The sequence below is a fragment of the Pteropus vampyrus genome, unplaced genomic scaffold (assembly GCF_000151845.1).
Source record: "Pteropus vampyrus isolate Shadow unplaced genomic scaffold, Pvam_2.0 Scaffold40, whole genome shotgun sequence".
In the NCBI taxonomy this organism is placed as follows: domain Eukaryota; kingdom Metazoa; phylum Chordata; class Mammalia; order Chiroptera; family Pteropodidae; genus Pteropus; species Pteropus vampyrus.
The window spans coordinates 4,530,339-4,556,518 of NW_011888821.1; the positions used below are offsets into that span (position 1 = coordinate 4,530,339).

The 26,180-nt window shown below is 49.4% G+C and overlaps 2 protein-coding genes across 6 annotated transcripts in view; one reads left to right on the top strand and one right to left on the bottom strand.

Annotated features, from left to right (window-relative positions):
- Positions 1-2,015: 2,015 nt before the first annotated feature.
- Positions 2,016-12,337, top strand: SNN (stannin). Its single transcript, XM_011358376.2, has 2 exons — positions 2,016-2,146; positions 9,217-12,337. The coding sequence occupies exon 2, from the start codon at positions 9,305-9,307 to the stop codon at positions 9,566-9,568; it is 264 nt and encodes an 87-aa protein (XP_011356678.1). The 5' UTR covers positions 2,016-2,146; positions 9,217-9,304; the 3' UTR covers positions 9,569-12,337.
- The window catches only part of TXNDC11 (thioredoxin domain containing 11), a 56,577-nt gene continuing 42,667 nt past the window's right edge, over positions 12,271-26,180 (bottom strand). For all 5 annotated transcript variants that reach the window (XM_023529633.1, XM_023529631.1, XM_023529632.1 and 2 more), the window contains 5 exons: positions 23,115-23,892; positions 20,727-20,869; positions 20,294-20,403; positions 17,085-17,165; positions 12,271-13,029 (listed from right to left, as the gene is read on the bottom strand). In XM_023529633.1, coding sequence (XP_023385401.1) covers positions 12,387-13,029; positions 17,085-17,165; positions 20,294-20,403; positions 20,727-20,869; positions 23,115-23,892 — 1,755 coding nt within the window. In that variant the 3' untranslated portion in view covers positions 12,271-12,386. The remainder of the gene's footprint in view (positions 13,030-17,084; positions 17,166-20,293; positions 20,404-20,726; positions 20,870-23,114; positions 23,893-26,180) is intronic.

The window sequence follows — 26,180 nt, forward strand, 5'->3', positions numbered from 1 at the left end:
ACTGTCACCCCTATTTTTCAGAAGAGGAAATTGAGGCAGAGAACTTAGGCTGCTTTTCCAAAGCTACCCAGCAAGAAAGTCTGGATTTGGACTTGGGCAGTCTGACTCTCAATTTCTATGCCATGCTACATTCCATTTCACCATTTTTTTCTCCCAGAATCCTTTCCCTAAAAGTGTGCCTACCTCCTCTGTCACAGCCCTGCCAGCCCTGGCTCTGGGGCTCTGAGCCTGCCCCTCCCACATCCTCACTGCTAATGAAGTCTTTGCCAACTTGAGGCTGGGACCACAGAGGCCACTGGAACAGGCTCAGTGGGAAGAACCTGTTTCCTTTCTCTCTTGAGCTCCTAGGTGTGGCTGATGGGACTGGAGCCTTTGAGGGCAATGCTGGACAAACTGGGGAGCAGGAGCTGTTTGAGACGCCTGGCTCTGGCCTCCAGGGCAGCTGGCCTAGAACTGGGCTTCCTTCCGCCTCTCTGTTCTGCTCAACCCCCAGTTCACCATCTGGACCTGGCCTCCTGGCTAGGATGCAGCTGGGCCAGGCCTGGACATCTGCAGTCTAATCATTCATTCGACATACATATATTCAGCACCTGCTGTGTCCCAGGTACAGGCATGGCAAAGAAGAAAACTGACCTAATGCTAGGGAAGAGACAGGCCAAAAGTTAATCACACGCACTCAAAAATGTACAATTTCACAATGCACGGGGGGAGAATAACAAAAGATAAGTGCTCTTGAGTGGAGATCAGGGAGGGCCCTCCTGATGAAGGACATTTAAGTGGAGATATTTAAAATGACATGAAAGAACGTTTCAGCTGGAGGAGGCAGCACCGGCAAAGGCCCAGAGGTGTGAAATAGCTTGGTGCATCCGAAACCGGAAAGAAACCACCCAGGCTGCAGTGGAGGGAATAAGATGAACCTGGCCACCATGGCCTTGTGAAGTGGGCCCTCCGTCTTCTCCTAGAGAGTCTACTTGAGACTGGGAGACATTTTCAGCAGACAAGTCCTCAGATCTCCCAAAATCCGGAGCTTCACCTGCCCCCTCCTGCCTTCCAAGCCAGAGCCCAGGGGACTTGAGTCACAGAGGTCTTGAAGAACCCAGCTTTGCCCTCTTTTGGGCTTCAGCTGGACATAAGGCAGGGTGTTCTTTCACTGGACTGACTTCTTGGGCAGACAAGTGGAAATTACGGCACTAACTAGCACCTCTGTGTTCCCAGGCCTGGCCTGGAATCCTGCCTCCATCACTCGCCAGCTGTGGTACTTCAGCCCTGTGGAGCCTCAGGTTCCAAAGCTATAAAATGGGAGAGTTCTTCCTTTCCAGGTCGTCCTGATAAAATGTGTTCAGCGGTTAGTACAGGGCCGGGAACTTGGTGGGGGCCTCTTCACAGGGTTATTACGTTAAATAACCATGACTATAAGCAGCCAAGGGCTGCGAACTCCCGGAAACCTCAGCCCACAGCAGAAAAACTCCACGAAGGGGGAGATATTGTCTGTCTCCTTGGAGGCGGCTCCTGGAGAACCAGGTACATGGTCAGTGTTCAGTAAATGTTGGCTGAATGAATGAATAATGATGAATGGGTGAAAGAATAAGTGAATGACCAGCCCCTCCCGCTCCGCCACGGCCCAGGCCCAAGCGAGGACATTCAGCTCAGAGGTCCTGCTCTCTCCGGCCCCAGCCCGGGATTCCGCCGCTCCGGGCTCCGGCCTCCGGCCAACACTCTTACCTGCCGTGAGCCTCAGTTACCCCCTCCGTAAGCGGCAGAGTGACTAAGGGCAGCCTCTGGAGTTGAAAGGAAGGCTCCTGGCCCTGGGCCGGGCACCCCCGGGCGCCCATTTCGCGAGCGCCGAGGCCAAGCGCACCCCCGCCCCCTTTCTGTCAGCCTCTCGCGGCCCCCGCCCCTCCCGGGCCGCACCGCCCCGCGTGCACGTGACCCCGCCCCGCCCTGCCGTGCCAGCGCGGGCTCCCATTGGCCGAGCCAGGCGCGCCCCGTCCCCGTCCGAGGCGGGGCTGGAGATGCCCCACCCGCCGCAGAGCTGGGTTCCTGCGTCCCGACGGTGCGCGGCGGCCGGACCGGACCGGAGGGCTGGCGGAGTCGGGCCCGTGGGGCTCCTGCTGGGCGATCCGGCCGGGCTGCGGGCGGCGTCATGGTGAGCGGTGCCGGACGGGCTGGGTCCTGGCGGGGGCTTGCAGGAGGGGAAGGGGCGACCGAGGATGGGGTGGGGGCGCACCGGGGGCGGGGGCGGCTCTGCCGTGGGCTGGCGGGGGGCGTCTCTCTGCGGCGGGGGAGGGGCAGCCCGGGTTGGGGCGCGGCTTGGCAGGGGAGGGTCTGTTCCCGGGGGCCGCGCCCGCGGGCGGGGGTTCTTTGTCCGCTGCGCGGCGGCGAGATCGGGACAAAGGAGACGGCGGGGGGCGGCGGCTGCTTTGCGGGGAGTGGGTGTCCCTCCTATCCTGTGCGCGTCCCCTATCGCGGGCCGCAGTTCCGCGCCCCGGACCGGCCTCCGGGCTTCTCCAGACACTTCGGGGTTTTTAAAAATAACGGAGGAGGCGGGGGTCTTGGCAGCCCTCAGGGTAGTCAGTAGGGCTCAGGGAAATAGGGGTGAGGTCTGGCGACGTCTGGCACCCATTTGGCAGGTGGGGAAACTGACGACGGGCCGCAGCATTTGGTGCCCGGTTCCGTCGGCGGCGACTGCGCGGCGTGGGCATTACTGGGTCTCGTGGCCCCTCCTCCCTCCCGCCCCAGTCAGGCCGACTGGAGTTGATTCTCCAGCTGTCGTTCCCGCTGCAGCTGTCGCCCCCTGGGCCAAGCCCCTTCCTCTCTTCAGACTTGCATAGCTCCTTGGTAGAATGGGGGAGACAACGGCGTCGCCTGGCAGGGTTAAATGAGAGGGTGCATGGAGCGCTCCTGGCATCGCGCCTGCACGTCGCCCGCGCTCAGCACGCGGGAGCTGCTGGGGCGCCTGTCATCCCTGTGTCCCCCGCATCGAGCCCTCAGCCCCGGTCACCTAGCCTGCCCCAGCGGGGGCTGGACTGGGGTTCACCTCTCCCCTAGCCCTTTAGACACAGGAATGGGGAGGTGGGGGTCAAGAATATCACCCTTTAGCATTGGGGTTGAAATTCAGGATTCTGGATCCCGGCTGGCTGGATTTGAATCCCTGGCGCAGCTACTCTTGAGCTATATGACCTTGGGCAGTTGACTTAACTTCTCTGACCCACAGATTCTTTATCTGCAAAGTGGCATAGTAATAACTCAACTCTAGAGTTGTTCTGAGGCTGAAAGGTGATGATCTGAATGAAGCGTTCAGCTCAGTTTCTGGTACATAGCAATCATTGCCAACTTTTGCAGGCATCTGCTGTCATTACCAAACTTGTTTGGCCAAATGGGCTGACCCTGGGGCCGTCTGTGAGAATGACCAGTGACTGGTTCACGGAGTAGGGGCATGAGCCTCAGGCTTGGGCCGTAGGAGACCATCTGACCTTGGGGCAGTCCCTGGGCTCTGTCTGAGCCAGCTTCCTCTTCTGCGCAGGGGAACCTAGGGGGTTCTGGTGTGAGTTTCCTCTTCAGAAGGAGGGGGTGTGTAATGGGTGAGGATGGAGGATGAGATGACACGGGCCCCGGGGCAGGACATAGCCCTGTAATTGTTAGTTTCCCATGGGCATCCCGGCTGTTCTTGGTCTTGGCTTTTGGAGGACAGAGACCTTGTGTGATATATCCTTGGGTTCCAGAGCCTGCTGGGGCCTGGCACAGACCAGATGTTCTGCCTGTATCCTGTACCCCTATCCTCCCTTCCATCTATGTTCCTAATTACAAACCAGGCAAGAAATGTTTCTAGTTTGTGAACTGGGGTCTGCTGGAGAGGCAGAGCCTAATTTGTTGGCACACCTAGCAGATAGCTTTGTTGGAGGAGGGGCCATGGCCTAACTCCTAGGGGCAATGCTGGAAGCCCTTGGGAGGGTGGCTGGCCCCTTGTAAGCATGGCAGCCACAGAAGGTGGAGGCTACAGGGCAGGGGTGGCGAGCTGGTGTCCAGCTGGGCTAGGTGACACTCATGATATGTTCAGTTAAGGTGAGAAGGTGGCAGTGTGTTTGCAAGGAAGGGGCTACTTGTGGCATTGGCTCTGTACCCTCCTAGAGGCAGGACCCTGGGTAAAAGGGATCCTAAGGACTCACTGTCCTCTCTGTGGCACCCAGGAAGGCGTGGCGCCTGATGTCATACAAACCCAGGAGCCCCCTGGCCCTTCCATTTTCACATTTCTTATCACTTCTCATCCTCCCCTCAGCCTGGTGGGTGAGGTCAGGGCCTCATTCCTACTTTGGACACTGAGAAACAGGCCATGAGAATTAGCTTGCTTGGCTGGGTCAAAACAGCTCACACTAGCAAGTGGAGGGGTGGGGCGAGGAGGAGGGGACTCGAATCTTCTCTCCTGATTGTGGCCTCGCTGGGCCTTGAGTGTGTGCAGTGACCTGTGGAGTGGGGTTAAGGCTTAGTTTTGGGGTCCCATGAAGAAGCAGGTATAACAGGAACACTGCCTTGCATTAGGGAAGACCTAAGCTGTGGGCCTCTGTGAGACAGCAGGACAGTGGAAAATGCCTGCCCTCAGCCCACTGGTGGCTGAGGCAGGGACTCTCCTTTTAAACACATTGGTGGGCAGAGGTGGCAGTGGGTGGGGAGCTCAGAAGAGTGGCCTCTGCAGGCTGGTGAGGCTGGGCTTTAGAGCTTGTTTTTCCAGGAGCAGCGGGTGAGACCAGAGAGTCGGACCACTACTGGCTGAGCCAGGCTGGACTAAGGGCCCACAGAGCAGGAGGTGGAGGGAGGGTGGAAGATTGGCCCTGTATATTTGCGGGGATCCAAATGGCATTGGGCTTCCAATGCCAGCCTTTGTCCTGGCTGAGAGAGCTAGCAAAGAGATGCTACAAAGGCTGGGATGGGGGCGTCTGGTCCATCACCACTCCGAGAATGCCCAGAGACCACAGGCCCCCAGCTGCGCTTGAACCTCAGGCTGGCCCGGCCCTCTGCACTTAGAAGACCCCTCCTTTTTCTCTGCTGGGTCCTACTTCTGGGGTCACCCTGCTTTCTAGCTATCTGCACTTGGGCAGTCCATGCAAATGCTCTCCGCTTGTTTGCTCATTTTGTAAAGTGGGGAGGATAAGGAGCAGTTGTTGGGAGAATTAGATGATTGTATGGAATACACGTTAACTCTGATGATTGTTCTGAGGGTTCCTAGGCGCCACCCTGAGCACTTACTCAGCCCCCGCTGTGGCCCTCCCTGTCTGACCTGGGGGCTTTCCTGGACCACGGTGAGGGGGCACTGACTTGCAGGAGACACCTTGGCTTGAGGGGCATAGGGGTAGGGGAGGCCCTGGGAGAGGTGAAGCAAGTGGAGTGGGGTCCAGCCCAGGCCCAGAGGGCACAGGGGACAGACCAGTCACTCTCACTTCCGGGAGGTTTCCTCTGGGCTCTGCTTCTCCGAGGCCTCCCCCCACCACCCCAAAGCTCAGCACATGAGGTGACAGCTGCCCCTCCATGGGCTCACACCTGCTTGGAGACACCTGCACACATGCTTCCACCCCTGCATTCAGGCTACAGCCTGTCCTCCAACATGGGCTGCCAGCTTCCTTGAGTCTATTGGGACAGGCATGGAGACCTGTGCCTAGGGTCCCAGGTGTGGCTTCTGAGTGAGGGAGCTGGCTCTGGGGTGCGGTCCGCCAACCATGATCCTCATGAGAGCAGAGTCTCTTCTAACTCATCACTATATCCCAGGCTTGGAACGCTCAGCAGACTTTTACTGAGCACTTGCTATGTGCCTGTAATAGGGTTGGGGACTTCTAGCCAGTGGTTAGGATGGTCAGTGCCCACCTCTTTCTGGCTCAGAGTCCACTGCAGGATGGAGACGGTAGCCAGGAAAATGCATCCCCTGACCCAAAAGGACTTCAGGCAACAGAGGGCACTAGGAAGTAAAATGAAGTAGTGTAAGGCGATGGTGAGTATAGTCTGGGAAGGCAACCCCCAAGAGGCACCTTTTGAGAAAGTCCCAAAAAATTGGAAGGAGCCAGACATGGGACAATCAGAAAGAATATTCCAGGCAGAAAAAACAAAGTAGAGAGGCCTTGAGGTGGGAGGGAGGGTGGAGGGTGTGCGGAAGTCCAGAGAGGCAAGGAGTTTAGATTCTCTGCTGATGGCGGGGAGGGTTCTGAGCAGGAGATCATGTGATCAGATTCTTTTAAAAGATCAGTTCTTGGGAAATACTTGCTGAGTAAATGAAGGAACCAATAAATGCACTCAGGGTAAGGCCAGGGACCACAGGCCAGGTGTGACTATGGCTTGTGGTGGTGAGAGGCCCAGACCTGGCTGTGCCTACTCCTGGCCTGGGGTGCAGGCAGCAGACAGGGTTTTCAGATCACCATACCTCTCAGAGAGTCCTTTTGGGTGGGGGATGCATCTGCCTCGGTTTCTCCATTAGTCCATGGAGTGCTGATTTCCCCCAGGACTCATGGGTACCTCCTGGACTCCCCAGTGGGTTTAGCCCCTGGGGTCCCTCTCCCCAGCTCTCGCTGCCATTATTTGATTCCCCACTTCCTGCCCCCAAACCGCCCCCCACTCCCTAAACATACACACACTTCCCCTTCTAAATTGATACTGACTTGCCTTCCTGACCATGAGCGCGGTGGAGGGCAGGCACCCCACCTGAGACACGAGAGGTCAAGCGGAGAGAAGGAGGTGGGGAGGGACAAGGCAAGTAGGTGGTTTCCCTAACAGGAAGAGAAAATGAGGTGGGGACAGGTTCACCCAGCCACAGCTGGAAGACTCTCAGGGAATCAGGTCACCTGTCCTGTCTGGAGGCCTGAAAGGACAAGCCGAGCAGGGTTGTGGGAGCAGATAGCAGCCCTGATGGTGGCAGGGGAGAAGCCAAGATGACCTGTGCACTTGGGGGCACAGGTGTGCAGGGCCACTGATGGAGCACACAGTTTGATGGGGGAGGGGAGTGCTAACCAGATGGCTGTGCTGCAAACGCAGGGGTACACACTGAGGCTAGTGCCCTCGAGGGAAGGAGCAGGTGCAGTCACGGGATGAAGAGACCCTCCTGGACTGCGAGGTCAGTAGGCTTCCCTGCCTGACCTGCAATCCACTGGGTCAGGGTTGCTCAGCCTCGACACCACTGATCTTTGTGGGGGTGGGGCAGCGGGCTGCTGTCCCATGTACTGTAGGATCTTGAGCAGCATCCCTGGTCTCTATCAACTTGGTACCAGTAGCACCCACACCAGTAGTTGTGACAACCAGAAATGTCTCCAGACATTGCCAGATGTCCCATGGAGAGGGCACAGTTGCCCCCAGTTAAGAACCACTGAACAAGGTTAAGGGGAGCAGAGCATTTGGGCAGAGGGACCAGCCTTGGCAGCAGGGCATGGGGATGCATCATGCCAAGTCTTATAGATCACTGTAAGGACTCGGGGCCTTTCCTCTGGGTGACAGGGGCACTGGCTGCAGTGGACCCGCATGGTGGACCAGGGAGCCCACTGAGTGATGGCAGCGGCTTGCCCCTGGAGGTGGTTAAGGGGCAGACTCCAGGGATGTCACCTCCCTCCTGCCCAGGACCCCTCTGCAAACATAGGCAGTGGTAGGCGGAACAGAACTTGGGGGTCTGCAGAGTCTTCCCAGGGCCTGGTCCCCAGATGGACTCTGGGGCGTTGACCTACAGGTAGTCCTGGCCTTGGATGAGGGGGAGACTTCCCGCTGTGGACCAGAATCATTTCTGATTAAGGCTGTGACTGCTCAAGGACAGAAGGTTCCATCATGTTGGGAGGGAAACCTCTCCCTCCCCAGGCTGTCTACCTGTGTCAGTGTGAGTCTTCTCAAAAGAACGATTTCAGACAGCTCGCTCTTAGAGCACCGACGTGGTACCGAGGGCATCGTGGGCTTTTCTGCACTCTCATACCCACCTGGGTGTTACTGTTTCTTGCTCTGCTTGTGGCAAAGCAGGAGAAATAAAGTGCAGGGTCTTGGGACCCAGGGAAACCTGCTAGCTTCAGCACCTCCAACCTCAGTAGGCTCTTGCTGGTCTCACCAGACTGTCTGCTGGCCTCACCTACAATGAGTCAGGGTTTTTCATATCTTCCGTGCTTCCTGAAGCTGTTCCCCTTCGCCCCTCACCAGCCCCATTAACAGGAGGATTCGGAGGCTCAGTGCGGTGGAGGGAGTTGTCTGAGATCCAGTGCATACACCCCCTCCCCGCCCCCACCCAAACCAGCCCGATGCTTCAGCTTCAGCCACCGGCTCCCTTACCTCCTTGGACTTGCCTGCAGGCCCTCTACTGCCTTCAGAGCCTTAGTAGATGCTGTTTCCCTGCCAGGAATGCTGTTCCCCAAGGACTGGCACTTCCTGCACATCTTAGCATCAGCATCGCCTAAGTATTTCCTGCCCCACTCAGTTTAGCATCCTGGCACCTGGTCCCCTATCTTCCTGGCACTCCCATGTTTGTAGTAACGGGCGTTTGGTGTACTGACCCATTTGTGTTCTGGTGCCTGCACCAGGTGCTGTGCTCCGAGTGGGCAGGGGCAGTCTGTCCTCATCTGTCCTCAGTGCTCCGTCTTCCCAGGGTTCTGCTGCCTGGCTTCCTCCTCAGGTGGTGTGATGGGGCAGGGTTCCTCCCAGGCAGCTGCAGTTCCCCTGTGGGCACAGGCCTTCAGCTGCTGCACTCTTTCACAGGTGTTCCGGAAGACTTGGTTGAGCTATGTCTGTCGCCTGTTTGCAAGAGGGGCTGATGTCACTTCCCTGCCGTTGAATCCCTCATCTCTTGCCATCATGAAGCAGTGGCTCCTTTCAGTCTCTATGAGTGGCTGTGAATACCTAGTGGGGCTGAGGTTCCAGAACATGCACCATAAACAGACCCTCTTTTGAGCCTCTGCTGCAGTGGGGTCGCATGTCACAGGTGCCCCGCTCCCCTGCATCTCAGGCTCTGTGGCTGGGCAAGGGTGGCTGCCTGTCTGGTAGCAGAAGCACTGCGGGTAGGGAATGGAAGCGGGCTGCGCTGAGTGAAGCCGGTAACACCATGAGCAAAGAAACAGCGAAGCCAACCTGTGTTTTTCACCAGGACGAGGGCGGGGCAGTCAGGCTTCAGAGCTGATTAAAAATAAACCCTGTAGACGAGCCAGCCAAAGCTGGTGCATTGTCAGGGTGCCCTGCAGAGTCCCCCGTGTAGCCTCATGTTGCTTTGTCTTTCAGGGCTCTCGTGTCCAGCCTGCGTTCCAGCCTCGCTGAGCCGGCTGCCCCTAAGAGCGTCCTGCCACGGAAGCCTCCCCCAGCGCTGACCATGTCTATTATGGACCACAGCCCCACCACGGGTGTGGTCACAGTCATTGTCATCCTCATCGCCATCGCTGCCCTGGGGGCCTTGATCCTGGGCTGCTGGTGCTACCTGCGGCTACAGCGCATCAGCCAGTCAGAGGACGAGGAGAGCATCGTGGGGGATGGCGAGACCAAGGAGCCCTTCCTGCTGGTGCAGTACTCAGCCAAGGGACCGTGCGTGGAGAGGAAGGCCAAGCTGACCCCCAGTGGCCCGGAAGTGCATGGCTGAGCTGAGATGCACAGGCTCCTAGGCTGTTTGCAGCCAGCCGAGAGGCACAGGAGGGGGAAACCACAGACATGCTGCCGTTTGAGAGGGGTTGATACTTGCTGGCATGGCCTTGCTGGGCTTCGTCATCGCATGCACTGACTCCCAGGGTCCCAGCTGTCCTGAGCCAGAACTCTGTGGCCCTGGGCATCCCTTCAGCCTCCTGGTGGGGCTGCCCATTGCAGGCAGTGGGCAGGCCTGACCTTGCTGGGGCTCACAGCCCCACAGTGCTTTTGTTACTTGAATGTTTAGCTGAGCCTGTTTTTGATGGAGCTACTACTGTAACACATGAACTCACAAACCTGTGAACTGTAAATATGCTTAAGGCTTTTTTGCTGATTTTTAAAAATATCGGATAGTGCACATGGGACTGACTATACTGATGAGCTGAGTCACGGCTGTGAGGGAAGGGTCTTAGACATGTAAGGCCGAAGTTGCACTTGGCAGAGGCCTCATGTATACGTGTGTATGTAGAAAATGTGACATGTCAGTTTTATGTTTCAGGGCTGACCAGTTGGGGTGCTTTGGTGATTTGATTTCTGCTTGGTTAGCGATGACTAGAAGAACCGTGCCCCCCGCCCCCACCTCCCTTTCTCTAGGTAGGTTTGGTCTTTAAATATCAGTTCCTGGTGATAGTGGAGTTACTGCAAAGAAGCTACTGCAGCTGCTTGGGAGCCGGTGAAGGACGGGGCAGGCCACGCGTCCTGAGGGCTGCCAAGTGTCCTAGTGGCAGAGCAGTTTTCTTGTCCCTTTGAGCATGCTGAGCACGCCCCATCCCCACCACCATTCAGCATTACTTAGCAGGCTGCACGGCGCAGGCAGTGGCTACCTTTATCCGAAACCGAATGGACCACAAAAGAGAGAAAATTGTGGTGTGTGTTGGTTGTTTTTAATATATCCTACACTGGAGGGGCGGGAGAGGGGACTTTGAGGTTCCTCACCTCCTTCCCTTTTCACAAACTAGCTTCCTTCCTTCTCAGTTTGCCACCCACCTATTGGGTACTAGAGATTTCACTTTCCTTGGCTGGTCACTGAGAAATAGAGTCCCCTGACTGCTATGAGAGGAGGTGTGGGTGCGGAGGCAGGTCCTTTCTTGTCTGCATGTGCACACAGGAGCCTCCCGATGGCACGTGTCAGTGGGCACCGGGGGTAGGGATCGGTGAGCGTGAGTTTCAGGTTCAGAACTTGATTTTCAAAATGGTGAGTTGGTGGCTCCCAGTCAGGCCTCCCACAGCCTGCGCCTCCAAGGTGTCCCCTGTGTACGCTTCAGTGAACTCAAGATTTTAAATCTCAGCACTGCAAGCACATTCTAAACTATCATGATTAAACTATGACTTTTATCAGCATCCTTGGTAATAAACTGGAGGCCAGCCCTGGCTTAACTTCGGAGCATGGGACCTTAGCACTTGAGTGGCCTGCCAGCAGCATGGGCAGGGAGCTCCCAGGGAGCCCTTAGCCACGCCCACTACCCCCCAACCCTTCAGAGCCCTGGCCTCTTGGTCAAGCTGAAGGCAGCTCTTATGGCCTCATTAAAGTCTCCTCTAAAAAGCATGTTGAACTAATCTTTCTAGAACCCCAAGGAGGGAGCTTAGGGAACATTTATTTTAGTAGCATACGCCTAAATTGGGAGGGGGGGTGTCAAACATGAAGTAATAGCTTGGGGAGAGGGGGAGGGGTAGCTACTTAGGCAGTTTGAACCTAAGGCAAGAGGAAACATCTCTGGCCCCCAGCTGGGCATGGCCAAGCATGAGTCAGGCCAGGGACCACCGGAGGCCCTGCAGGATGGGAGGGGGGACACAAGTTCCGAAGGTGCCGACTTGAAGAGCAGGGAGGTCTGCTTTTTAACAAAGGATGCTTAAGAAAAATGTGGAAGGTGCAGGGGTGTTTGATCCATTCCCCTCGCATTCCAGAACTTCCAAGCTTTCTACCTCTACTTTCCACAGCCAGCAGCATACACCTAGGCCACCTGTCTCTCACCTAAGTGACCCAGGAGCACCTGGGACCTGCATCTTCAGTCTCTGAGCGTGACCCCGTTCATGACCATCGCTTGACTGTCAGACTTGCCCTGGGGTTTTTACTGTGCCAGTGAAGTTTTGGTTTGGATGGATGAAATGTCACTTTCTCCTTAGTTTCACTTCTAGAAGTTCTTTATCCCACTCCCCGGCTGCCAAGGATGACATCTTTGCGGCCTGAATCCAGCATGGTGGCAATGCTGGGGAAGGATGTCAGGCACAGTGGGACACTCTTGGGGGGGTCTCTGGGAAGAAAGTGAAAGTGCCTGTAGAACTGGTGAACAACCACATAATAGCTCTCACTGTTCTTATTTATCAATAGCTACTTTTTTTAGTGTAGACATCAGAGCCACATACTCCAGTGGCTTAGTAAGTTATGACCTCTCATTGAATTCTTTTTGAATAGCCCACTGTTGCATTCAAGTTTTCTGACTAGTCAGTCAAGAAATGAACCTTTCATCCTGCATGTCATCGCAGACGCAGCAGTAGAATGGGGAGGGAACTCTTTGACGCTGAGCCACTAAAATATGGACTAATTTTTCAGACAAATCTTCAAATGGACTGTGCTACTGTTTTTGTCTCAAAGTTACCAAGTTTGTGCAATAAGTGGAAGGGATGTCATCCCTGTTCAATAAAAGCTGAATGACATTCAAGTTGATTTTCTAGACCACTGAGAAAATCTTTATTTACAATAAATTTCAATAAAATTTGCATAAATATATTCCCAATGTACAGTTTTCACCTCTGATTTCTTCATGTCATTTAAAAAGTTAGTCTGTCCTGTTCTCATCGCTCCTTTCAGAGGCCAGCGGGGAGCTGACGTTGGCAGGCGGAGGGGTATTGCCAGGAAACCGGGGGGCCCCTGAAGGCTCAGGGTGGCCAGAGGGCGTCTCTTCCGGGGGCATGAGGGCTTCGGCTCTGTCCCTGTCCTCCAGTTTCCGCTCCATGGTCGCTACTAGGATCTTGAGCCACGTGTTCTCGGTGAGCAGGTTTTCTGAGGCATCAGCCAGCTCCTGGAGCTTGCGGGCCACCTCCTCGAGCTCCCGGGTCTTCTGCTCATACAGGGCTTGCAGCTGCTCGCTGTGCAGCCGGAGCAGGCCGTGCTGCTGCTCCAGGGTCTGCTGCTGCTGCAGGAGCCGGTGTTCGTCCCTGCGTGCACGGGACAGCTGGGCCTCCACCTGCACCTGGGCCCGCTGGAGGGTGCTGATCTCTGCCCTCAGCTTCTGGATCTCTCTCTCCAAGTGGGAGATGTGCCCCTGCTGTAAGACTGCCTCGCTCCGGAGACACTCTTTGGTAGAACGGTTAGCCAAGTTGTGGGAGACGGAAGCGGGGTCTGAGTGATGCAAAATGAACCTCAGCAGATTTGGAAGGGTGATGGGAAGGTCTTCGGGGTATTTCACACTTAGGTCCTTTCTGGAGAGAAAGGGAAAGGAGTCAAAGATGAGAGTAACACCAACACGTTTAGTCCAGAACCGGGCTGCTACTGAAGGTCAGGCCATTACCTTCCTACAAAAGGCTTTCTGAGGATTTTACTCACTGAAGGCAGCAAGGAAAATGTTATGTGGACAAAAGTATATGAAACACTTTCTGCAAAGCTGAGGGCGTCTCACATGCCCGCTCTGCGATCCGGCGGCTCATCTCAAACCTGAGTCTGTTCCCAAGGACAGAGCTCAGCTTCTACTCACAGCTTCTGAGAAGGACAAGCTCCCAAGCCTAAGCCGTGGCCTCTCTGTGCTCTGAGGGGCCAGTGGTGTGTCAGCCAGGGCTGTCGCCCACGTCACTCTCATGGCCATCAACAGTGCTTGGTGAAAGGAAGAATCTGAAACACTCAGCCCGGCTTCTTCAACAAGCTTTTATTTCACATAATCTAAGGCGGGAGTTCTTAACTGGGGTGACTGTACCCCCCAGGGGACGTTTGGCAGCATCTGGAGACGTTTTTATTGCCATGATACGGAAGGTGTTACTGGAGCCCTGGCCTATATATAACACTGAGACCAACCCAGGGACTCAGGAATTGAGGCTGCCCGGCCCTGAGAGCACAGGATAAGGACGGAGGGTGACATGTAAAGGGGGTTTGCCCCAAAGCTTCACTACGAGTCCTGATGTAGAACGTTCCTTTTTAGAATTTGTCACTGAATTGTCTGACAATCAAAATTTCGACCATGGGCACACTTTCCTGTGTGTACATAACCCCCGGCTTTATGCTTGAAGTGGGCAGACGACAGTTACTCTCACCTTCGGGTCTTAACAGGGATGCAGGTGAGAAGCAGGGCCCCTGGAGGCCGCCTGCCCGGGCAGAATCACAGGGCTACTGCTCGCTGTCAGGAGCTCCCAGTCAGGTGACTTCTCTGTGCCCTTGCACTGCCCCCTCTATAAAGGGCTAACAAGAGTGTCACCTCCCTCCCAGGACTGCTGTGAGGATTACGTGAGTTACTCGAATGCTCAGTGAGTGTTAGCTTAAAAAATCACATTGTCCCTTTAAAAACAACCAGAAACCACTCATTGAAGGTTTTGCACACCCTTTCCACACACAAAGCCAGTGTGGAAATACCTAATAAAAGACAAAATGGGTAGTCCTTTCCTTATGAAATAAAAATCACAGGGAAATTAAAATCAGATATGCCCCATTTTATACAACATTTATGGAAACTCGCAGGTAAATAAAATAATTTCAAACATTTTGGGGGTAAGTATATAACCACACCCTCCTTTAAAGCATGATTTTCTTAAGCTTTCTTCAAGCGGGGCCTCCTAGCTGTCGACCGACAACTAAAACCATCCCGGCCCCGTGAAGTGCGGGTGAAGGACAAGCAGAGGCTGACCCGCAGAGGCTGACCCGCAGAGGCTGACCCGCAGAGGCTGACCCGCAGAGGCTGACCCACAGCTAAGTTCTGCAGCACAAACCTGATCTTGTAGGGCAGAGAGTAAACGTGAGAGCTGTGCAGAGACCTATGTGAGTCTTGACACAGTTACAGGCCAGAAACCATTTGTTAAGCACACCATTTTAGAGTTCCTAGAGCAATCTCCATGACTCTACCTAATGGGTATACAAAAATGCTTCCAAGCTTTTTACAAGTAGCAAGGACACAGTGTCAAACTGCTTCCAAAAAGTAATTAATTGCAAAGAGTGCTGATAAAGGTCCTACAGTATATCTGACACGCCTCTAAATTCACTAAGAGCATGTGTGCACCTCTAGCACATAAAATGACGAAAAATGACAAAAAATGACAAATGAGGTGTAAGCTACCTTCTCCAGAGGAGGGGCTGTAATACTGAGGGAGGGCAAGGCTGCTCCTCTGAAAAAGTGAGGCCCTTCTGCAGGGGACATTAAAGTGACACCCCCGCTTCCGATTTCCTAGCCCAGGGCCAGGTCAAAGCACCTGTATTCTGAAATGTCACAAAGAGAGTGGAGGAAGAAACAACGGCTCTAAGATGCCCCTGCACAGGAAGGCTGGCCCTGCCAGGGTCACATACTGTGGCGGAGGACAAGCTCTTTCATATGGTTTCCCTTTCATGATAAGGTAGGCTGACTGAAGATAATTTGCAAAGGATGTAAAAAGCATACAAGAGGCATCTCCCACATCGCTTGTAATCCTCACTCCTCCAAAATAGTCATTGTCAACATCTTGACACCTTCCCTTCTGCACATATTTTAACCCAGTGCATGCACAAATGTATGTTTGATCAAAACACGTTATACATGTTTATACTCTTTTCTCTAAAAATAACGTAAGCACGTGCACTGTGAAAGGTCTTAGTATATGTTATCATTCAGTCTTTTTCATTTCCTCTTTTGCGAGCCGTCAGCTCATATCCTTTGCTCATTTACCTTCTGAGTAAACTGAACACGCGCTTTAGACCAGCTAATAATGAGGAGCTTACTTCACTTCTGACTACTACTTATTTTTAGGAAATAAGAAAAATTCCATTCCAAAGCAGTAGGCTTTGGTTTACCAAGCTCTTCCCATTAAAACAGAACTGGACAGTCTTTTCATGTTCAGGATTTACCTTCTTGACTTTTCAGTGCAAGGAAAACAGTAAGGGGCTGCATGACCCAGCGTGGGTCTGGGGAACAAGCTGGCTCTGTGCGGAACACCAGGCAGCTTTAGAATGAACGGCACTCAATCCAGACTTAGGCCCCCAAACACACAATCCCTCTCCACCAAGCCTCTGTGTGTCTCTGTCTCTCTCAACACATATTCACAATTCCAGCTGCTGAGAACATCTTCATGCAAAGCCCAGTGCTGAGTATTATGACTTAATAAGTTTCCAAACTGTCTTTGGAATTCCAAAATTATGCTTCATTAAACTGCATGCCCAACCTCTGTCCCACGCAGATGGAACTGCTAGTGTTACTGTCCACAATTCTGTGACTGTATGGCTCTTTAAATGCTTCTTAGAAAGAAAAAGGCTCATCACGACATAATCAGCCGTAGAACAGGGTGAGTCACGCTCTGTTTTTAGTGCGTGATTTGACAAGACCCTGCTACCACAGGAAGTATTTCAGCAAAAATTCTTTGAGATAAAAAGGAAAAAACAAGGAAATTATTCAATATTATGAAGGAAGCTCTCTCCTAAAGAAACACAAAAAGCACAGCAGTGGCTGTAATAAACGGTAAAGTGGGTGCAGGAAATTGAAACAGTAAAAGTCACATACGTGAGTTAGAGACCTCACTAAAATAATCTGGCAATTGCTTTTCCCGGTAAAGATATTGTCAAAGCCATGTGACTGGGTCCCCGAGGAGACAGCATGTTAAAAACAGACGGGAATTTGTAAAAAAGGAGAGAACATCTGGTTTATCAGGCTTTAAAAGACCAAGCGTTAATTTCCCTTTCTACCAAAACATCCAAAACATCCACATCCACATTCACTAACTGCCAAGTCCCTGTTCTCTTTGCTAACGTCCCGCCCCTGCTTGCTGAACTTGGAGCAATACTCAGGCAAATAAGAAGAGATCCAGGTGACAACCCTGTGGCAGACATTCACAGAAGTCTACACTTGGGGAGAAGGCTCCTTGACCCCATTTCCTCTTTGCACAAGAGGGATGAGGTGGTCATGGGTAGGGCTCACGGCCGTGAAAGGTTGGGCAGGCAGGGCCTGACACCCATACCTGTAAGGCTCAACACGTAACTGTTGTTTTGCCCACAAGAACGTGGGGTTCTCTGCCGTCAATCCTGGCATCTACTGTAATCTCAGAAGGCCAAGAAAGCACGCAAGTTCTGCTGGCCACATCCATGCTCACATAAAACACACACACTGGGAGGAGCGAACTTCTCAACAAAACCGCCATAGCTGACACTTTGACACCAAAGCCCTTTTAACTTTTCATTTCTAATAAATACATTTTATTCAAAATAGTTGAGTAATAATTAATGATTTTCATTTCATGTGTAAAGTATCTTAAACCTATTTCATTTTCAGCAAAAGAATCCCATCTGCCCGAATACTGAAAAAATTGTGCGTTACCTGTTGCAGGGAAAAAATAAGACAGTAGGAAGACGGTCAACCATAAATTCCCAAGGAAGATCATTTTGAGATACATCAAGCCTAGAAAAGAGAAAGAACAGAAAAAGTAAAAGATCAGCCGAGAATCTCCAACCTAAAAGAACCTTCTCAAATAACTGAAGAACCTGGAGCATCTTCTGCGGCCCACGCCGCCTAGTCCCTTACCAGTGAGCGCACCACCACGTGTGTGGTGGGCGCAGCTCATGCAGGAAGCACTGATACTTCCAGGACGCACACCTTTCCACTTAACTTACCCATGAAAATGTAATGTCCTGAAGGTAAAAATGAACTCCCCCCAGAATGCCTCACTGACAGCAGTCCGCCTACCTGGAAGGATCTGGGAAAGTACTTTAATCCTTAAATTAGCTCTGGGAAAAGAAAGGAAATCATTGTGCAAAATACATCAAGCCTCTGAAGATTTAAGAAAACTGGAAAATACTATGCTCTATTTTAGATTTTGTAAATCTGGACAGAGGCCAAAAAAGTTCTATTTTCTTAGCAGATTTAAAATTAATTTTATAATACAGAAAATAATATCTGTACTAAATTAACCGACCTACCTGTGTTTAAGTACTATTAAACTAGGTGGCGGCCCCTCCTGTAGCTGGCACTGAGCTTGGCATGCAGCAAGTCCTCCCACCCCCAGGGGCTGCTCAGACGAAGCAAAAAGAACATTCTAGAAGGAGGAAACCGGTAGAGCCCTAGTCACAAACGGCACAAACAAAAGATGGAAATGTTCTGACTCATTAATTTGATGGAAGTTTTCAGAAAGTATGGGTGGGGGTGGGGGAAGATGAGTGCACTTGTCCAAAAGGATAAAATTCACTTTTTATTAAAAAAAAAATGGCATAGTCAAATTATAATGGTTTTAAACAGCTTTACTAACAAAACAGCATTCCTGCCTACCCCAAATGTTACTTCCATTTTTTAAAAAAGTGCTGTTGAACACTTTAATCTATAATCAAATATTTTTTTCCCTCGATTTTTACTTCAAAGCAAGATCAAACTGTAAAATTAAAAAGAAAAACATTTGTAAACATCCACTTGGAACTCCACTGGGTTAATCAGGCCCTTCTTTCTGGGGCTCTCATTCAGACTCGGTGTAGATGCCTACATATTGTTAAGAGCAGTCATCACATATTTCATCCTCTATTCTTCTCAATCAATTGTATGTCAAACATTTCTCTAATGAATGGATAAAAAATCCCATCAAATGCCCAACCATAATTTACTTAATCATTCCTCTACTGCTGGGTTTAAATAATGGTACCAGGGTTAGCTCCTTAATTCTCCCAAAGTAAAATCAGGTCAAAAATGTATAACCATTTTTGTGATTTTTTACAGTGTTGCTAATATGCTTTCCAAAAAGGTTATGTCAATTTACTTATTCTATTAGCTACATCTGACTCTGCCAATTTCATTTTATTTTATCAAAACAAGATTCTGTCACTTAAAAGCTTTTGTTAATTTAATAAGTATAAATGGCACTTTGTTAGTGTTTTAATTTACACCAATTAGATTTAATTTCCCCACTTGTTTATTTACAGTCTCCTCTCACATGAAAACCCTGTTGATGTCCTTTTCTTCACACTGGAATCCCTCTCAGCATTTTTCCTCCTCCCCACATATTTTATTGTGGTAAAATATATGTAACATAAAACCTAGGATCTTAACCAATTTCTAAGTGTACAGTTCAGTTGCATTAAGGACATTCATACTGCTGCGCAACCATCACGACCATCCATCTCCAGACGCTTCATCTTGCAAAACGAAACTCTGTCCTCATTAAACAGCTCTCCAGACCTCTCCCCTCAGCCCCTGGCCAGCACCATCCTACTTTCTGTCTCCATGAATCTGGCTACTCTAGGCACCTCATATAAGTGGAACCATACATAATTTGCCTTTTTGTGCCTTATTTCACTTAGTATCAACGTCCTCAAGGTTCGTCCATGTTGTAACTTGAGTCAGAATTCCCTTCCCTTTTACGGCTGCATGGCACTCCACTGTGTGCATAGACCACATTTTCCACTCAGCAGTTTCTTAAACCATTTTAATTTCTCAGGGTCTGGAATAGGAAAGCCTAATTCTGAATCTTGGTCCCTCACTGATAGGTTATATGATTGGGCAAATTACCTAACCTTTCTGTGCCTCAATTTCTTCTTCAGTAAAAAGAAAAGTGATACTCATGCCTGCTGCACTGAATGTTATGGGGATTAAGTCAGATGATATGTATATATAAAAATCTCTCAGCATAGTAACTTAAATTTGGCTCTAATCTTCACTTCACTTATAGCACATATAACAGGTGACTATATATATGCTGTAAAAAATAAGTCATTCTTTTTTTAGTCTGTTTTCCTTATTTATTTTCATTGCACATTTTTCTAGTAGAATCTGTTCATTTTTCTTTTATTTTTTTAACTGCTTCACTTTGGAAAGCTTCCATCTCTCAAAGGAACTAGCAAATCTAATATTCTAGCTTCTATTTTCTATGATCTGATCTTTTATATTTAATCCATCTGGAGGGTTTTTTGGTAGGGGGGAGAAGATGTAGCTTATGTCTAAATATTTCCCCCCCCAAAATGCTTACTACCTTATCCAAAAACTCTTTATTTGAGCCTCGTTTTACAAAACAATGATTAAAAAATTTTTGTTTACTAAAGAGCCCACATATAGTATCCACGGAATCACAAAACTAGAACATGTGGCTATCGATCAATCTTTCCTTTTAATTTCAGGAATGAGGATAAAAACAAGGCCTGGCGGACAGATTTGCTCCAGGTCCCAGGGCTAGTGAAAGCACATCAGGAACTTGCCCCCTTGTGCTGGGCTGAAGCCCCAGTGTGATACAACTCCATGGGAACCTTTCCCGTGGCAGTCCAGGCAGCTGACCATTCAGGGGGGCTGCCCTAGCAACCAGGTCAGCACCGTTCCCAAGGAACTGCACTCGCCCTCCTACGAATGCAATCAGGGCTAAACACACTCAACATCATCAGAATTCATATGGAAAACTTTCATTCAATGAGATTTTGCTCATGGTTTTAAGCTGGCAATAAAATTCAACCAAGTCTCACTCATGGTTAATGAAAAATGGGCAGACCCTTGTAAACTATATGGCCAAGCTATAAAGAAGAGCAAAGACAGGCACGCGGCAGAAGAGGCTTCCTTACCTTGCCACGGTGAATGTATCTGCTGGCAGGAGACGAGCTAGCTGGATAAAGACGTGATTGAGGGATGGACAGAAGCCGCACCACTGTGCGTAATAAAGCAGCAAAACATCCTGGGGGAAGGGAGATGGCTATTACTGGGGCCTGGGAAGCAGGCTCCTTGTGTCTTCACCGTGCTTAGAACCCAGGAGGCATTTGATAAATGTTGCTTATGCACAAATTACAGTGAAAAATTTAATCATTAGATTTTCCCAATTATGTGCTTTCTTAAAGGCTTTTCACAATTAGAAAACCACATGTAATTCACACGTGTTCTGAAATAAGTGGTTAACCTTCCGTACATCAAAACCAGCCACTCACCCCAAGAATAACAGGTTTGGAAATAATTTTAATAGGGGCAGATGGCTTGATTTTTGCCCCTCTCGTGATTCCATACCTGCTTTTGAAGCACTACTTCCCAAAAGGTATCGGTTGTCACTTCAGTGATTAAATGTCGAGAAGGGAACTGGGCAGAGTCACTTCCGATAAGATGCCTTTTCAAGGGACTGTAGAGAATGCTGAAGTTCTGAATGAAAGACTCTAAAATAAAGAGAAAATAAGATCAACTCTTCTCTAAGTACAAGAAAAATAGCTGGCCTACTTTAAACTCCATGTTTTAAAACCTGGGATGGCTTCACAGGCTCACATTTCATGGGCTCACATTTTTAACACTTTACCTACAGGCAAAACCCTGAACAAAGCTGCCCAGGGTGGTGCCAGGTTTAGCTTTGGTGGTACTGACTCAGCAGACAGTAATTTAGATAACAAAACCCCAAGCGGTGTTAGATGCTCTGATACTCAGGGAACAGGAATGCTATCCTGTTTTTTCCTAATAGGATTGGTCCATAAATAGACACCTAAGATGGCATAAGTCATCAACATGCCACAATCTAAGAGACAGAGTTCAATCTTTAAATATAACCACAGATGCAATAATTGCACAAGGTACTATAATAGGAAAGGTGTTTCATACTTATTAATTTGAGGACAAGGAGCTATGAGTTTTTTCCCCTTTATTAAAGTTCTTCAAGTTTCTTAAAAGGTCAAGAAAAATAAACTCAATTATATTTAGCAGAAAATCATAAATAATCCAAAAACTTAACTTGAACCAAAAGTTTCACCCTCCCCACAAACACCCCTGCCTTCAGATTGCTTTGTATCATCTGAAGCAGCACTAATCTGAGTTTCACTTCTTTTTCTTTCTTCTAACTCTCTCCATTTTTAGGTCCTAATGAACAATGAAATGTTCTGTAGAGAGGAAATGAAGAGTGTCATGTGAATACTGAAGAGAATTCATTATCGGCATTTGAATAACACTTAGTCCGCTATAGTCTCGAAACATAAAACTTAGAATTATTTCCTAATCTGAATGAAGCCTAAATTCTGAGACTGCCTCAGAGACAGCTGACTTAAGAGTCAACCCTCCAAACCAACAATGACCCAGTAGATGGTTTTTTTAAAAGCACCTTTACAAATATTGTCACCAACTACAGAACAAAGGACAACTGCGCTGGATGTTTTAGGATACAGAATATGAAAAAGAAATATTAAGAAGTCTTCTTTCAGATTACCCTTAAACTCAAAGAGAACACACACATGAGCTCACTGAGCTCACCTGAGTATAACTGAACAGAATTCCAATAACATTCAATAAACACTTACTTAAAAAATACAGGCTTATTTCATTTTAAGAAAACTCAGTAGCAAAATGTAACTTTAGAAAACATGAATTAAGAGCAATCTGTAAAATTAATAGAACACACACTTCATAAAATAACTGGTCATGGGGTCCTTTAAACACTCAGGTGGAGCCTTCGTGGTTATAATATATAATTTGACACAGAACAAAATCAACATTTACATAAACCTTTTCAAACGTGTCTAAGGTAAGAAACGAGCTTCACCGGGATTTAAAAGAAGACCGCTAAAAGGACTGTTATTTAGGGACTTTGAGTTTACTTAGCTGTCATACCCTCTAGAACGTGAAAACAAAAGGTTTCCTTCCCTACCAAATTCTTCCTGTCTCCATTTGGCAAACACTGACTTTCCCAACGAGGCTGAACTAATGCGGCTTTTGAATCCCCACTTCCTTGTGCGCGCGTACATCAAGGATGTCAGCAGAGTCCTGGGAACAGGGCAGGGGGGTTAGTTCACGGCTGCTGCCAAGCCCCACGGGCAAGCTCTAGGATGCCTTCATATGATGGGGCCTTAACTTCCAAAGTGGGTTTTTATCCATTTGCAACCTCACTCATTTACTGCATTTGACATTTGTTTGTTACAATCTAGGCACCCAAGGTCACAGCAGTATTCCCCAATGGGGGATAAAACAGCAACGGAACAAACTGGGCCTTGACATTTACACAATAAACCTGTGAGACAAGGAGAACGGGCAGCTTTTTTGTTTCACTGCTTTCCATTTTAAGTTCGAGAACGTCACATTCATCAGCCCCTTGGAACATTCACACCAGAACGGCTCTCATCACAGAGGCCAGGTTCCCACTGACTGCAGCTCGCCCTTAGAAATGTGACAGGTAATGTCAATTTGAAACGTTGGACTCTCACTTCCTGAGACTAAATTACAAACTTACCCCAAATTTGGAATTAGGAAGTTTCTGTCTCATTTAACAAACAAAATTAGCTTCTTGTAAAATGGTAACTGCAGTCTAAAGATTTCAAACGAGCTAAAGAGGTAACATCACCTTCATGTAATGAGATCCCTAGATAAAAGTTACCTATATGAAGTCACGCAAATTTATCGTTTGGGGAAGGGAAGTGCCTACAGTACCTAAGGTGAACTTCACGAGAGCTTGTTTTGGATCCAAGATATAGTGGGACTCTTCTTTCACATCAACGATGGCGGCAAATTCTTTCACCTGAGTGGTGCTGGGAGCGCCCAGCCTCTCTGCATATAACCAAAACAAATTTGAATCCAGAAGGTAGAGGTTCAGGGTCTTGTTGGTTCTGCAGCTCAGACCGGTGAAGTTTGTGCTGCTCATGTCCACTTCAGGAAAGAGATGCCTGTTCTCCTCAATGTGAGGAATGGGGCCTGGAGTACTGACCTCACATTCCTTCTCAAGGGAAGAAAATGCAACGCTTGGGGCTTCAGAACCAATGAAGCCCTCCACACCCCTGTTCAAGGTCCTGCAACATGCAGTGTAGTAGCTGAATGGGCTATAAGAACTCAGAAAATTGCTACACTCCACGCTGTCTGATGCCACGTGATAAAAGGCCTGCTCCTTGAGGTAGAAAGAATCCACAGCTGCTGCCATCTCGAGAAAGCTGCACTGTGGCATGCTGACTGAGCTCGGCCTGATGCCTACAGCCGTCTGGTTGACACACAGCTCACAGACATTGTGGGTCCTGGAGATGGAGTGCCACTGGGGCAGCACCACGGTGTTGCAGCAAGGTGAAACCGTTATCAGCGGTGCGTCCGACAGCTGGACTGGGCGCTTGGATGCCAGAGACTTGAATACCGGGGCATCCACTCGCCGCAGGTGTTGTAGGAGCCGCTCCACCACCTGGTCCCTGTGACAGTTGTTGTACTCCAAGGCCACTTCGGTGATCTGAAACACAGGAAAGAGTGCATGAGAGGCATGGGGCTGATGGAGAGGCCCCTGAGCTGTGAGGCCTGGAAAGCATTCTAGTCTGATCCACAAGAAACACTGGCCGGAAGCACTGCTTCAAATAGGAAGCCATCACACCAAAAGCTATTAATAAAAAGGTTTGGATTATTTCGGAACGTGCCGTTCTATGAACAAATAGGAGCCAACTGTGTAGAGACCGAAAGGGCCGTAGGGGAGATGTTTTAGTCTACCATATGATAAGAAAGCAGCTTACCCCACGACATATGTCCAGGTCATTAAAGAACTGGGAACAGAATTTAAATCTCAACTCCCAGTTGAGTGCATTTTCCTTTACATATGTAAAAATTGTCCATACTCTGTCTTCTCTCTTCATCTAAACTAACAGCCTAAAAATTTCCCCAAAACCAGATTTTATGGGTGGATCAAAATATTTCACGGCTTATATGTTTCTAAAGAAATTCATGCCTCACAGGCTACGAATTCAACCTGTTTCAAACCATACCCATCCATCTTGCCTTCCCCCATAACCTCTTCCTCCTCCTGTACCACCCTCTCCAGGAAAACGGCATCATCAAACTGGAATAATCAGTTGATCCTCGATTTGTGCTCTGAACCACCACAGGGCTCAAAGCTAGCCAGCTCTGACTTCAGCATTGCAAGCAGCATCTGCAACCCCACGGCTGCTGTCTCAGTTCAGGTCAATTGTCCTAGACCACCACTTCCTCTTCTCTGCCTTAACTGAGCCTCTTCACTGCCACCACTTATTTTTAAAAGTACAACCCTAAGTATGAGATTCCTCTGCCAAATGACAATCAATGGCTCCCTACCTAGAACAGAAAATCTAAAACAAGCTAGCCTGCATGTGCCTTTCTGATATTGCCCTGTCCTCTTTAGATCAGGCCAGGACCTCTCACAAGGCTATGCCTTTACAGGCCTGATCAAGACCTCCTCCCACTGACAAACCTTAATACTGTCCCCAAGACCCAGCATCAGGGTGTCTCATCCCACCCCCACCCCAGAAGAGTTGGGTTCTGCATCTTCAGGGTCCCAGAAGCTCCTCCCAGAGAATCTCGTAAGTGTCTGCTGAGACGCCTCTCTTCCCCATGAGCTATGGATCCTCATGGGCAAGGACTGCATTTGATTTCTCCTGCTCTCCACGGAGCCTCGCACAGAGCCGGGCACATAGCAAGTACTCAGCAAACACCGGGTGAACAAATGGCATCTCAGGTACCGTACGTGCTCCTGCTTCCTGCTGAGATTAACCACTTTAGCCTCAGATCAGTATTAGCCGTTTAGACTTATATCTCATTCCAAGACTCTTCCATTTGCAAACTGAGTATCTGTCATCACTGACCCATTTCATGAGAGCCAGTCATTATAATCCAAATGTATTTATTCCCTAAAACAGAACCATGTGCTAACTTGGATCAGATCTTGCCATAGTGAGTTAAAAGGTTAAGTCATTCAGGATTTTGTTTCATTAAAGTGTAAGTGTGGGGTGCGTGTGTGCGTGTGTGCGTGTGTGTGTGTGTGTGTGTGTAAAATCCATTTAATGAGTGCTTTCCCAATGTCAAAAAAACCCCAAATTTTATAACATGATATTTATAGAGAGAGTTAATCCAAGACATATGCATTTGTACAGAAAAATAAATTGTCCGAATAGTTCCTGGGCATTAAAAACGGTCACTTTATATGATAAACCAGTGTTTTGGTTTTTCCCCACACAAAAGCCTCTCAGCCCTTTTTGGATAAGGCTCTGACAGCACGCTGCCCTAATGAGGTCGAGCCTATATAACCCATAAAGAGCCCAGCTGCCCTCTGGCCCCATCTTGGTACTGCTTTATAGTCAAAAACACAGTACATTACTGCCCCCACCCATCCCTCTCCCCCCAATAAAAAACAAAATCCAAGAATTCACTGTATTCTTTTATAAAAAGTCCAAGCAGGAGTACATTAAGAAAAGCAAAATTCCTTAAAAAGTCACCTTTCCTCATCTTTCATTTTTAGTATTTCTCGCAAAGCAGCATGTCGAGAATATTTTAACTGAAGAAAATATTTTGTATAGAGGAATGCTCTTGAAGAGTGAGGAATTCTTACTTTTCTCCTATAAACTGAGCCACTCTTTACTTTTATAATCCTTTTATATAACAGGCACTTTCGAAAATACAACTTGAGTTGCATCCCATCGTGAATCACTTGATGCCATATTTAATCTCATGTGAATTAATAAGGAAAATTTGGCAAATTAACTGTTTGCAGTAGGAATG